A 13,177-nucleotide genomic window follows, 5' to 3' on the forward strand; every position below is an offset into this window, starting at 1 on the left:
GGGAGAGGGAGGGAGGGAGGGGGGGAGAGGGAGGGAGGGAGGGGAGAGAGAGGGAGGGAGGGGGGGGGAGAGAGGGAGGGAGGGAGGGGGGGGAGAGAGGGAGGGAGGGGGGGAGGGGGAGAGAGGGAGGGGGGGAGGGAGAGAGAGGGAGAGAGCGAGAGAGCGGGGGGGGGGCGGAGGGGGGTTCGGGTCGGGGAACAGGAGCGCGAGTCGGGTCGGGTCAGTCGGGGGGGGGGAGCGGGTGTCGGGTCGGGGGAGGGGGAGTGGGTGTCGGGTCGGGGGAGGGGGAGCGGGCCTCGGGTCGGGGTGGTGGGGGGGGGAGCGGGTCTCGGGTCGGGGGGGGGAGCGGATGTCGGGTCTCGGGTCGGGGGGGAGGGAGCGAGTGTCGGGTCTGGTCGGGCGGGGAGCAGGAGCTGGCCGTGGGAGGAGCCCCAGTGAGGCCATTGGACCAGGGCTAGGGGCTGCGTGCTTCGGGCCTCTCCCACACAGTTCGGCGCCTGGAGCTACTGCACTTGCGTGCCGACTGTAGCGTGCATGTGCAGAGGTCCCGGCACTGTTTTCAGCGCAGGGACCTGGCTTCGCCCCCCCACAGCTCGTGCTGGCTGCGCCGAGGTCCACAGGACCTCCAGCTTGTAGTGGCGCCCGTTTTTTTTCTTGTGGAAACTTGGTCCCAAAATCTCCAAGATTGGGCTACACCCATTGTTGCAATTGACCCATGAAAGCAAACTAGCACAAAATATAAAAACAGATAGTAAGAGTTTCTACAAGTACATAAAAAGGAAAAGAGTGGCTAAAGTAAATGTTGGTCCCCTAGAAGATGAAACTGGGGAATTAATAACGGGGAACAGGGGAACAGGGAAACAGCAGAGACTTTGAACAAATATTTTGTATCGGTCTTCAAGGTAGAAGACACTAAAAACATCCCAATAGTGGATAATCAAGGGGGAGGGAGGAACTTAATACAATCACTATCACTAAAGAAGTAGTACTCGGTAAAATAATGGGACTAATGGTGGACAAGTCCACTGGACCTGAAGGCTTGCATCCTAGGGTCCTAAAAGAAGTGTTTGCAAAGATTGTGGATGCATTGGTTGTAATCTACCAAAATTCCCTGTATTCTGGGGAGGTCCCAGCGGATTGGAAAACCGCAAATGTAACGCCCCTATCTATAAAAAAATGGAGGCAGACAAAAAGCAGGAAACTATAGACCAGTTAGCCTAACATCTGTCGTTGGGAAAATGCTGCAGTCCATTATTCAAGAAGCAGTACAGGACATTTGGAAAAGCAGAATTCAATGAAGCAGAGTCAGCATGATTTTATGAAAGGGAAATCATGTTTGCCAAATGTTCTGGGTTGGGGGTCGATGCAGAGAGGATGTTTCCACTGATGGGGCAGATTAGAACTAGAGGGCATGATCTTAGAATAAGGGGCCGCCCATTTAAAACAAAAATGAGCGGAAATTTCTTTCAGAGAGGGTTGCAAATCTCTGGAATTCGCTGCCTCAGAGCGGTGGAAGCTGGCTCATTGAATAAATTTAAGACAGAAATAGACAGTTTCTTAAACGATAAGGGGATAAGGGGTTATGGGGGAGTGGGTGGGGAAATGGAGCTGAGTCCATGATCAGATCAGCCATGATCTTATTGAATGGCGGAGCAGGCTCGAGGGGCCGTATATCCTACTCCTGTTCCTATTTCTTATGCGCTTATGTTCTCGTTGTTAAAGCCAAAATTAGCAGTCAGTAAAAGAGAAACAATTAAGACAGAAAAAGAATCATGATGGAGGTAGAGTAAGATGGAGAAGTGTGAAATTAAATTAGAAGGTTAGATTGAAGAACCATCACCATAAGTGGTTAAAGTGGTTACCAGGAATAATATTGAAGATATTTGGCCCTCGCACATTTGGTCAAGATGTTTGATCAAGGAAAGGTTAGCTTTGTTCACATTGATCATATTTTACCCACAGTTGTGGAAGGAGTTGAAAGTTGGAATGATTTGATTATTTCCTTGTTACAAGTAGAGTACCAGTAGCAAATGTTACATCTTATGTACTAGAGACAAGTCCAAGAGTAAGTCGGAATTTAATTCCGAGTCCGAGTCAGTCGGAAAAACAGTCTGAAGTAGAGAGTCCAAATGTAGATCAAGGGTTGTCCTTGGAGAAAAAAACTCCTGCGGCTCAGCCTACAATGAGTAAGTTCAACACCAAGTTTGGAAAGTTCTATTCGAGAGTGAAGGTATCCTCTTTGAAACAGAAAACCAATGGTTAAGTTTGATTTGTAAATATGGCAAAATAAATCCATATCTTTTATTGTGTATAACCCATGCAAGTTATGTATGATTTTGTTATGATTACTTCTTCATTAAGGAGGGAGAAGTGTAATGTAACATTACTGTTGTACTGCAACTACCGATGTAAATAATAAAGAATCATGTGGCACGGTCACATGAAGACAGTTTTTTCTGTTAAGAGTCATCGTGTGTAGTGTGCTTCTTAGTGATGTCGTAAGAATATGTCAGAGGAGAACTTGCAGTTTATGGTGTTCCCATGTGCCTGCTACCCTTGTTCTTCTCAGTAGTAGCGGTCATGGGTTTGGGAGGTGCTGCCGAAGAAACCTTGGCGAGTTGCTGTAGTGCATACTGCAGCCATGGTGCGCTGATGGTGGAGGGAGTGAATGTTTAAGGTGGTGGATGGAGTGCCAATCAAGCAGGCTGTTTTGGATGGTGTTGAACTTCTTGTGTTGTTGGATCTGCACTCATCCAAGCAAATGGAGAGTAATCCTTCACATTCCTGACTTGTGCCTTGTATGGGTGGAAAGATTTTGGTGAGTCTGGAGGTGAGACACTCGCCGCAGAATACCCAGCCTCTGACCTGCTCTTGTTGCTACCGTATTTATGTGGCTGGTCCAGTTAAGTTTCTAGTCAATGGTGACCCCCCAGGATGTTGATAGTGGGGGATATGGCAATGGTAATGCTGTTGAATTTCAAAGGGCAGTGGTTAGACTTTCTCTTGGAGAGAGTCATTGCCTGGCACTTGTGTGGCATTAATGTTACTTGCCACTTACCAACCCAAACATGAATGTCGTCTAGGTCTTGCTGCATGCGGGGCATGGACTGTTTAGTTATCTGAGGAGTTGTGAATGTGCACTGTTCAGTGCCAGTCGTCAGCGAACATCCCCACTTGTGACCTTATGATGGAGGGAAGGTCATTGATGATGCAGCTGAAGATGGTTGGGTATCAGACATTGAACTGGAGAACTCCAGCAGCAATGTCCTGGGGCTGTGATGATTAGCCTCCAACCACGACAACCATCTTTCTTTGTGCTAGGTATGACTCCAGCTAGTGGAGAGTTTTCCCAATGATTTCCATTGACTTCAGATTTACTAGGGCTCCTTGATGCCACACTCTGTCAAATGCTGCCTTGATGTCAAGGGTCATCACTCTCGCTTCACCTCTGGAATTCAGCTCTTTTGTCCATGTTTGGACCAAGGCTTTAATGAGGTCTGGAGCTGAGTGGTCCTGGTGGTACCCAAACTAGGCATCGGTGAGCAGGTTATTGGTGAGTAAGTGCTGCTTGATAGCACTGTTGACGACACCTTCCATCACTTTGCTGATGATTGAGAGTAGACTGATGGGGTGGTAATTGGACGGATTGGATTTGTCCTGCATTTATTGAAAGGAGAAAGACAGGGATTGATATATATTTCAGGGCATTGAACAATTAAACTGCAAAGTTTTTCCAAGGTGCATAATGCCATATTTCTTTGAACCCTTACAGAGCCAGTTATAAAGATAGCTCGGATGATCTTTCTGAAAATCAGCACATGAGTTACTCTCACAGTAAGTCTTTAACTTTGTTATATACAAGCATGGTGGTATGTGATCAAGTTAGTGTAATAATGACCACCTAGCATAATGATATCTATAGTAACAAAGCTTGGTTGCAGCAGCTACAAAGGTGATGAGTTCTTGGTTTCTCTGGATGAATTGTGGGAAGGAACTGAGAGCCACCAAACATACCTCTTGTTAATTGAGCAAGAAATGGTTAGAATACTGTAGAGTCTGTACATCATTCATGTGTGAATTATTGGTGGTGATTCCACTGAAAAATGCATGGGGAACAAAAAGAAACAATTTCTACTACTTTATCCTTGGATTCCCAAGTATCACAACTTATTTTTCTTGCTGTTTATTTTATTTAAATGTGAAAGTATTATCCCTAGCAAGAAACAGATGAAGCATCTATGGTCCTACATTCAATTCTATATTTTCCCCATGCCCCATAGATGCTGCATCTGGTTCTTTCAAAGATACATTTTAATTAGGCACAGTTTCAGCTATAAATATTATGACCTATCGGTCAGTAGAATGCTGCAATGTAGGCACTGAAGCCATGTCGGGGCATGTAATTCGGCAGTTTAAAAAAAAAGTTCTATAAATATCTGTAGTATGTTTGCCATCTTTTGCCAAATCCAAATCCTTGGGACAGGGATGGATTTGAGATCATGGCCTGAGTCCTGGTAATTTATTTGAGCATTGTCATTTAAGACTCTCTATATTTCTTAATAACTAATGGCTCCATATTCTAAGACATAAGCAGATGGGAAAATCAACTTGTATTTTAAAAACCATCAGATTTGCAGAGTCTGGTTTACATCTTGGAAACTTCTGGATAACCAATTCAATTTTGACACTTTGCTGTTTGTAAATAGATGCCTATCCTGTCTGTAGAATAAACATAAAACACGTACATTTGTATTATGCCTTGCAAAATAATAGTTTTAAACTCTTAAAATTAGACGGGAACATTTGAAAGTAGCAAAGGTGTAATCTATATTCTGGGTTTGTTGAAGAAAGTGGTGACCTAAAAGTGCCATCATGTTTTAAGTGTGAAGAAATCCAGAGAATGAGAATGTGATGCCCTACAAGGGAAATTGATAGGACACAGACTGCATCCAAAATTAAATTGAAAATGTTATGTATGTAATAACTCGATAGACTGAATACTGTAAACTAACACAGGTACAAACCTGGCTCGGCTTTATTAGGGCCCAAAGTGATTACATTACATGATGACTTGCCTTTTACACCTGGCTCCGCACACTTGCCTCTGACCTCTGACAGTGGCGCCACCTGGTGGCTAGTAACCCCAAGCATAAAGACATGACAGAAAACTTCTTTCAGGTTTGAGGGTACTAAATGGTTACCTGAAGTCCATTTCTTTCTGCAATTACAGTATTGCGCCTCTGATGTAGCCATAAGGAGGTTATTATTGAAACAAAATTAACAGAATTTTGCATTACAGTTGTTGAGTATGACTCAGTATATTGCTTGATGAGTACTGTAGTATACATTATGTAATATACAATAGCCCCAAAACTATTGCTATATTGTGATACATCCATAACCCATCATACTTTTGATATTAGCAACTGTTTTGTGGTTAGAAAAATCTAAATGAGCAATTTTCCAACCATAGATTCTTGTATTCCCAAATTTTGGTCAATCTACTGATAGATTGGTATGAATAAAGTTACTTTTGGACCAGATAATAGAAATTCTATGGGGGTGGGACAGTTGACGCGACAAGTTTCACAAAATTTCTGTATGTATTATGCTTTAATACTGCTTTCACCAGAACCATCTTTTTATTCTCCCCAGTAAGCGGCTGGTTGATACCCAATGCTGATGGTATTTGTGCGCCAACAAATCCGAATTATCCGTACCATGCTGCTTTACCACTTCCCGGTGCCCACTCGTACCATAGCTGTGAACGCTACAGCTCTCGGCGCAGCCACCTTGCCACTCCATACCCAACATCCTACGTTCACAGAAATTACCCAACAGGTATGGTCAAACTTATTAATCAAGTTGCCAGTTGATGGATTAAACTGGTTAATAACAACTATGATTCACAGTTTGAAAACATACTTACAAAATTAATGAATCATAAAATCTGTAATGGATTTAAACCCATTAAAGCTTTAATTATCAACTAATTTGTTGATTTTTTTTGCTCTCCATATTCTTCTTTTGTATGGTAGTAGCAAAGCAACTCATCAATATCCAAGTCAGATATCCAGGCCAAAGCTTCCGGTGTAACATCGTGGATATCTTGTAGGGTGCCTGCAAATTTCCTCTGAGGGCAGTGCTCAATGATGTGCTCCAGGGTTTGATTAGGAGTGTTAATGTTCCATTTATGGAGAAGGTAGCAGCATTAACCATCTGAGGCAGTTGATGGTTGTGCATTGTTTGCAAGGAAGTTTTCATCCTTCAGGTTGTACTGTGGGGTCCTCTAAAAGGAATCCATTCCATACGTCTCATTTTGTCATCGGTCATCAAGGCTGAGGGGAGATCGCTGAAGGGCTTCGGCGACGGTCCAAAATGGCCTTCTAGATTTGAGACTGTTTGGTGGTAGGTTGTTCAAGTCGGCCTGTCTTTGTTGGTGTAGCAATTGTATTCTCTGCAGACTGGATATTCGCGGTGTAGGTGTGGTGGTGCGACGTTTGCAAGCAAGGGCAGCCAAGGTGTCTGTGTCGATAAAAACTTACCGGTGATAATTCTCATAGTAGAATTCAGGTGGACATCAACAGATTTGGATTTGACGTGTGGACTTTATAGTCATGGCAGAGAGTAGTACTTCGCTGTAGAGTACACCACGACGAGTGCTGCAGTATGGAGGGTTTGACCGTCTGCTTCCCATAGGGATCCAACGAGGTTCTGCATCAAGTTGACCCTACTCTTTAGTTTCTTCCCAAAGTTCTGGAGCTGCTGTCTATACAACAGGGTGCAATCGAACGTGATTCCTAAATAGGAGGGTTTTTTGGCATGAAATTCCTTTGTCTGCTATTTTAACAAAACCAGTACCTCCGCTTCGCAAAAGGAGACATTCAATGCTTGGTTTGCTTGATGGGTGTTGAGGTGAAATGTCAAGATGATGGTCTTTTGATATCCATGATGTTCTGATACAGGATACTCGAGGGATAAGATGAATGGGCTTTGATTTGCTCAATATTCTTTTCTTGCCTTTGACTTTTTCTTGTATTTGCTTTCAAGTTTATGTTCTCCTAGTACAGTTTACTGGTTTTGTTAAAATAGCAGACAAAGGAATTTCATGTGTTATTATGCTTGTTACTAATCACAGTGTGATTGCAGCCCTCAAGTTTTTAAAGTAAAACTTGTATTACATTAAAAGTAATACATTTTCTCTCATGGCCTTGAACTCTAAGCTGAGATTGAAGGGTAGCTAATGTAACCCCACTTTTTAAAAAAGGAGGGAGAGAGAAAACAGGGAATTATAGACCAGTTAGCCTGACATCGGTAGTGGGGAAAATGTTGGAATCGATTATTAAAGATATAATACCAGCGCATTTGGAAAGCAGTGACAGGATCAGTCCAAGTCAGCATGGATCTATGAAATGGAAATTATGCTTGACATATCTTCTAGAATTTTTTGAGGATGTAACTAGTAGAGTGGACAAGGGAGAACCAGTGGATGTGGTGTATTTGGACTTTCAAAAGGCTTTTGACAAGGTCCCACACAAGAGATTGGTGTGCAAAATTAAAGCACATGGTATTGGGGGTAATGTATCGATGTGGATAGAGAACTGGTTGACAGACAGGAAGCAAAGAGTAGGAATAAACGGGTCCTTTTCAGAATGGCAGGCAGTGACTATTGGGGTACCGCAAGGTTCTGTGCTAGGACCCCAGCTATTTACAATATACGTTAATGATTTAGACAAAGGAATTGACTGTAATATCTCCAAGTTTGCAGATGACACTAAGCTGGGTTGCAGTGTGAGTTGTGAGGAGGATGCTAAGAGGCTACAGGGTGACTTGGACAGGTTAGGTGAGTGTGCAAATGCATGGCAGATGCAGTATAATGTAGATAAATGTGAGATTATCCACTTTGGTGGCAAAAACAGGGAGACAGAATATTATCTGAATGATGACAGATTAGGGGAAGGGGAGGTGCAACGAGACTTGGGTGTCATGGTACATCAGTCATTGAAAGTTGGCATGCAGATACAGCAAGCGCTGAAGAAGGCAATGACATGTTGGTCTTCATAGCGAGAGGATTTGAGTATCGGAGCATGGGGGTCTTGCTGCAGTTGTACAGGGCCTTGGTGAGGCCACACCTTGAATATTGTGTACAGTTTTGGTCTCCTAATCTGAAGGAGGACATTCTTGCTATTGAGAGAGTGCAGCGAAGGTTCACCAGACTGATTCCCGGGATGGCAGGACTGACATGAAGAAAGACTGGATTGACTAGGCTTATATTCACTGGAATTTAGACGAATGAGAGGGGATCTCATAGAAACATATGCAATTCTGACGGGATTGGACAGGTTAGATGCAGGAAGAATGTTCCCGATGTTGGGGAAGTCCAGAACCAGGGGTCACAGTCTAAGGATAAGGGGTAAGCCATTTAGGACCGAGATGAGGAGAAACTTCTTCACTCAGAAAATTGTGAACATGTGGAATTCTCTACCACAGAAAGTTGTTGAGGCCAGTTCGTTAGATATTTTCAAAAGGGAGTTAGATGTGGGAGAGAAAGCAGGAATGGGGTAGTGAAGTTGCATGATCAGCCATGATCATATTGAATGGTGGTGCAGGTTTGAAGGGCCGAATGGCTAACTCTTGCACCTATTTTTTATGTTTCTATGTTTGAGAATGATTAACATAGATGGATGGGAAGAAAATGGATGATCTTTTTATTTCTCTTTTTTAAAAACCAATTTTTTTCGTTTTACTGATCAATATTATGTTTTTAACAAGTGTCCTTTGCAGAAAACTCTAGCAACAGTATTCAGGCTTTTCCAGGGCATGACAACTGGTCAACCTTACCTCCTCCACCACATGCCAACATGTTACCCGTGACTCATACCGCTGGATCTGGATCCGGTGCCAGGTGAGGCATACAGGTCTCCATCTGAGACAGGTTTTATATTTTGTGAGTGAGTGAATTTGTACACATTTATTTAAACTTCTAAAATTATACTTATCAATGTTGCTCTATTGCGGAAATTAACTGATCATATAGTTGGATTAGATACCTTTTTTTTTTAAAAGAATTGAAAATGACTACAATTAAATCAAGCAAAAATCAGTCAACAAGCAACCAACTGAACTGAACATTTGGGAGTGAAGTATGGGGGGGGGTGATATTTCACTTTGGTCAAGTGGCAGGAAAGCATCATGCCTGAAGTCTTTGAGTGCAGAACCAGCGATCGTAGACAGCTAACTGTTTGGGGAAGGGGTAGGGAGAATCTGGAGGCTCTGATGAGGAATTGAGCTGGGATTTAAAGGAAAGAGACAATCATGGGTGATGGGGGAGGGCATGCACTTCCTGACAATCCCACCGCCCCCAACCCCTCCTCACCAACAATCCCTGAAAATAACTTTTATTTGCTCTTTTTTCTAAGCAGCCTGCAGCAATCCCTTTAAGGACCATTTTGTTAGGCTGCTTAATGCGAGTGCCAATGTCGGAGCACTCTCCACCCACCTAATTGTAACCAGTGTAGAACTCTGATTTGTATATTAAAAGCAGGGTCACACCTGAAACAGGTGGATGCCTGGGCCACACTGAAGGTGGATGGGTAGTGGGAATGTGCCACAATTTTTGGGGTATTAAACACCCAGTTCCTGCTGGGTGAAGATCCTTAAAATCAGAGCCATGGCCTCTCATTTACAGAAAGTCGTGATGTTTAGAAATTTGAAGTTTTGGCCTGTTGCCACTACTTTGGTTTGGTTTGGATGCCAAACATAGAACTTCTCTACTTGGGTGCTTTTCCCTACCTCACCTGAAAGTGGACAGTGTTCCACATATAAAAGTGTGAATACGGTTGAATACTGCTGCTGGAAATGAACAAAGCTAAATCTGAATCTGCTTTATTATTATCCTCAACTTTTTCTTTGATTGTAAACACAATGTAAAACAGCCTTGGAAATGATAAAATCACCTAACTGGAAAATCATTGAACAAATTGCCGTAATCCATTATTATGAAATATGGTATTGTCTCTTCAGAATGTTTTACAATTAACAATTATTTGTATTTGTATTTTTAGCCAGTATACATGCCACTGGACAGTAGGTAATGCTTCTGTTGCCCCAACCAACCAACTAAGCTCAGCTGCTGGAAACCCTCAAAGCCCATTTATTCGAGGAAGCCTGAGTTTGCCGACAACGCCTTCATCCTTAGTTGCTGTAACGAGTTCAAGTGGAACAACCATGGAGATGCTCAGTGAATCTCCACTAGCTAGACTTGCTGTTTCTTCATGGAGCTCAGCATCATCCTCATCGTTCTAATGGCTTATTGCACATCACGTTTGATTACTGTAGTCATCCATTTCAGGAACACTGGGAATCACAACATTTTCTACTATTGTATACGTTCATCTAGTTGTACTTTTAAATATTTCTACTGTAAATTATCGGCAAGAATAATTTCTAAGGGAATAAAGGGCACAATGGTTAGAAGATTATCTTATCTGCTGAAAATCTCCCCTCGCTGCTAGGAATTCTAAACAAATACATTGGACAATCAGAATTCAGTTTCCACTGAATCCAAGATCAAAGCGCGAATTACATATAATTTGATACTGATCTTAAAATCTAACTGAGAAGCTATAATGATCACGGATGTGGAAAGTGAAAGTGATGTAGTAAGGGTGCTATCAAATCAAAGCTTTGAGCTGCATCTAGCTATTACCCAATTTGGGAGTGCTCAATATTGACACAGTGCAAACAAAAACAAAATTCAATTTCCAGTAGTAGTATCCTTCATCTGAAGCCCCAAATCCATTGTTAATTTTCAATCAGACCTAGAATTTCTGCTAGGCTGCACTGTTTTTGTTTTCAGTGCAATTTGGCCGAATTGGCCAAACCAACGCAAAAGATAAAGGAATTTTAAGTGCAACTTAGATTCAGTGAACATCCAGTTTCTGCGATCTTTTGTACTGAAATCTGGCCCCGCCCACAAAACTGGCCACACCCCCACATTGAATTAATCACCATGGTAGGTTTCTGCTAATCAAGGAGGCTCTTAAAATTAAGCTGCTTTTTTTGCATCTTTTAAAAGCTTTTAAATATTTAATTTACTAAAACTGACTACTGTACACTAATAGAGTTGGTAAATGGTCATGTATAGTTTTTTTAAGTCATTTGCAGTTATTTAAAATCAGATTATTTACACTCTTACTACAAATGTTTTTTTTGTGATAAACCTACTTTCAGCTGCATTTGCAAAACTGCGTTCTAAGACGCTGTCCAATTGTGCTGGTTCATGGAAGATTTTACATTCGGTGATATGTAAATAATTTTGAGCGAAAACTTGGGCAAAAAATGTAATTCTGAAAACTTTGCTCCCAGATTGCCGATTGCGCCCAAAGTGGAAACTCTACCCCATTGTATTAAAGAATGCACCTATATTTTTAAGATGAATGTGCTTCATAACTTAAAATTGCCATTACAATATCTAATTTATTGACCCCTTCACCAATACTGGAAAGATCTAAATACATTGCTCAGCTACAGTTACATGTGAAATAGTGTTTGAATATTTAGTTCTGTACACTATGTGTTTAAATGTACTTGTATTAAAATTTTATGGTATTAAAAATTGAAAGACTTGTCAACCTCTGTATAAGCTATGTTTATCTGTCACAATTTCATGTTTTCATAGAACTGTTTTCTCAATGAATTCATAGCAGTTCTTTGTCCCCTCCCATCAAGGAGTACAATAATTAATAATCTGGCTTTTTCAGAATTATAGAGACATAGAAACATAGAAAATTGGTGCAGGAGGAGGCCATTCGGCCCTTCGAGCCTGCACCGCCATTCAATGAGTTCATGGCTGAACATACAACTTCAGTACCCCATTCCTGCTTTCTCGCCATACCCCTTGATCCCCCTGGTAGTAAGGACTACATCTAACTCCTTTTTGAATATATTTAGTGAATTGGCCTCAACAACTTTCTGTGGTAGAGAATTCCACAGGTTCACCACTCTCTGGGTGAAGAAGTTTCTCCTCATCTCGGTCCTAAATGGCTTACCCCTTATCCTTAGACTGTGACCCCTGGTTCTGGACTTCCCCAACATTGGGAACATTCTTCCTGCATCTAACCTGTCTAAACCCATCAGAATTTTAAACGTTTCTGAGATCCCCTCTCATTCTTCTGAACTCCAGTGAATACAAGCCCAGTTGATCCAGTCTTTCTTGATATATCAGTCCCGCCATCCCGGGAATCAGTCTGGTGAACCTTCGCTGCACTCCCTCAATAGCAAGATTGTCCTTTCTCAAGTTAGGAGACCAAAACTGTACACAATACTCCAGGTGTGGCCTCACCAAGGCCCTGTACAACTGTAGTAACACCTCCCTGCCCCTGTACTCAAATCCCCTCGCTATGAAGGCCAACATGCCATTTGCTTTCTTAACCACCTGCTGTACCTGCATGCCAACCTTATGTGACCTAAAGATCAGCAATTTCTCTATTGCTAGCAATCGTTTGCTACACCTAAGTTGACCAGATTGGTGAACATTATAGCCAGAAAGCTGGTGCAGCAATAACTGTTTATTTACAAGAAGATAGAAAGATGTAGCACAAAACATTTTATTACTAATCAGTCCAGTATGAAACACACATGGAGCATGAAATAGTCTAATTAGTTTTCATTGGAAATACTTCTGAAGAAATTAAATTGTTTTGGAAAACAAAGTGTTGGTTACTGGCAGATCAAGTGCAAAACAAATAATCTCGCTCAAGTAGGGTATAAAAAAAGTAAGTCTTTCTGTTCATAAAATCTGGAGAATTGCAGTGGTTTTCATGTTTTAGAATTGAGCATTCAACTTTTTTTTTGAATTCAGGTTCACAGTCACCATAATACAATTCACAAATCCATAATCACAGTAAACATTACAAGTATATACAAATGGAGATGGAGTTTGACCTGATTCAAAAGGTTCAGTCAGCAGGAAACTGGGCTGATAATGGCCCTGTATGCACCATTGAGTCTGTGGGTATTCCTACACACATAAGCTAACCTCACCAGACTATACAAAGGTCTGTTCATTTTGATGATTTTTTGACTCCTGGGTGCCAGGCCGCTGGCCCGGCTGAACCCTCCCTGGTGGCCTAGTGGCCGATACTAAACATTCATCGATTCCCCTTTAAAGGAGGGG

The 13,177-nt window shown here is 42.0% G+C and overlaps 1 protein-coding gene across 1 annotated transcript in view; it reads left to right on the forward strand.

The window, feature by feature from the left end:
* LOC139275794 (T-box transcription factor TBX19-like) overlaps nucleotides 1-11,057 on the forward strand; it is a 73,465-nt gene extending 62,408 nt beyond the window's left edge. The window contains exons 5-8 of the mRNA XM_070893001.1: nucleotides 3,773-3,834; nucleotides 5,656-5,841; nucleotides 8,773-8,905; nucleotides 10,065-11,057. Coding sequence (XP_070749102.1) covers nucleotides 3,773-3,834; nucleotides 5,656-5,841; nucleotides 8,773-8,905; nucleotides 10,065-10,305 — 622 coding nt within the window. The 3' untranslated portion in view covers nucleotides 10,306-11,057. The remainder of the gene's footprint in view (nucleotides 1-3,772; nucleotides 3,835-5,655; nucleotides 5,842-8,772; nucleotides 8,906-10,064) is intronic.
* Nucleotides 11,058-13,177: the final 2,120 nt, after the last annotated feature.

The sequence above is a fragment of the Pristiophorus japonicus genome, chromosome 11 (genome assembly GCF_044704955.1).
Source record: "Pristiophorus japonicus isolate sPriJap1 chromosome 11, sPriJap1.hap1, whole genome shotgun sequence".
In the NCBI taxonomy this organism is placed as follows: Eukaryota; Metazoa; Chordata; class Chondrichthyes; family Pristiophoridae; genus Pristiophorus; species Pristiophorus japonicus.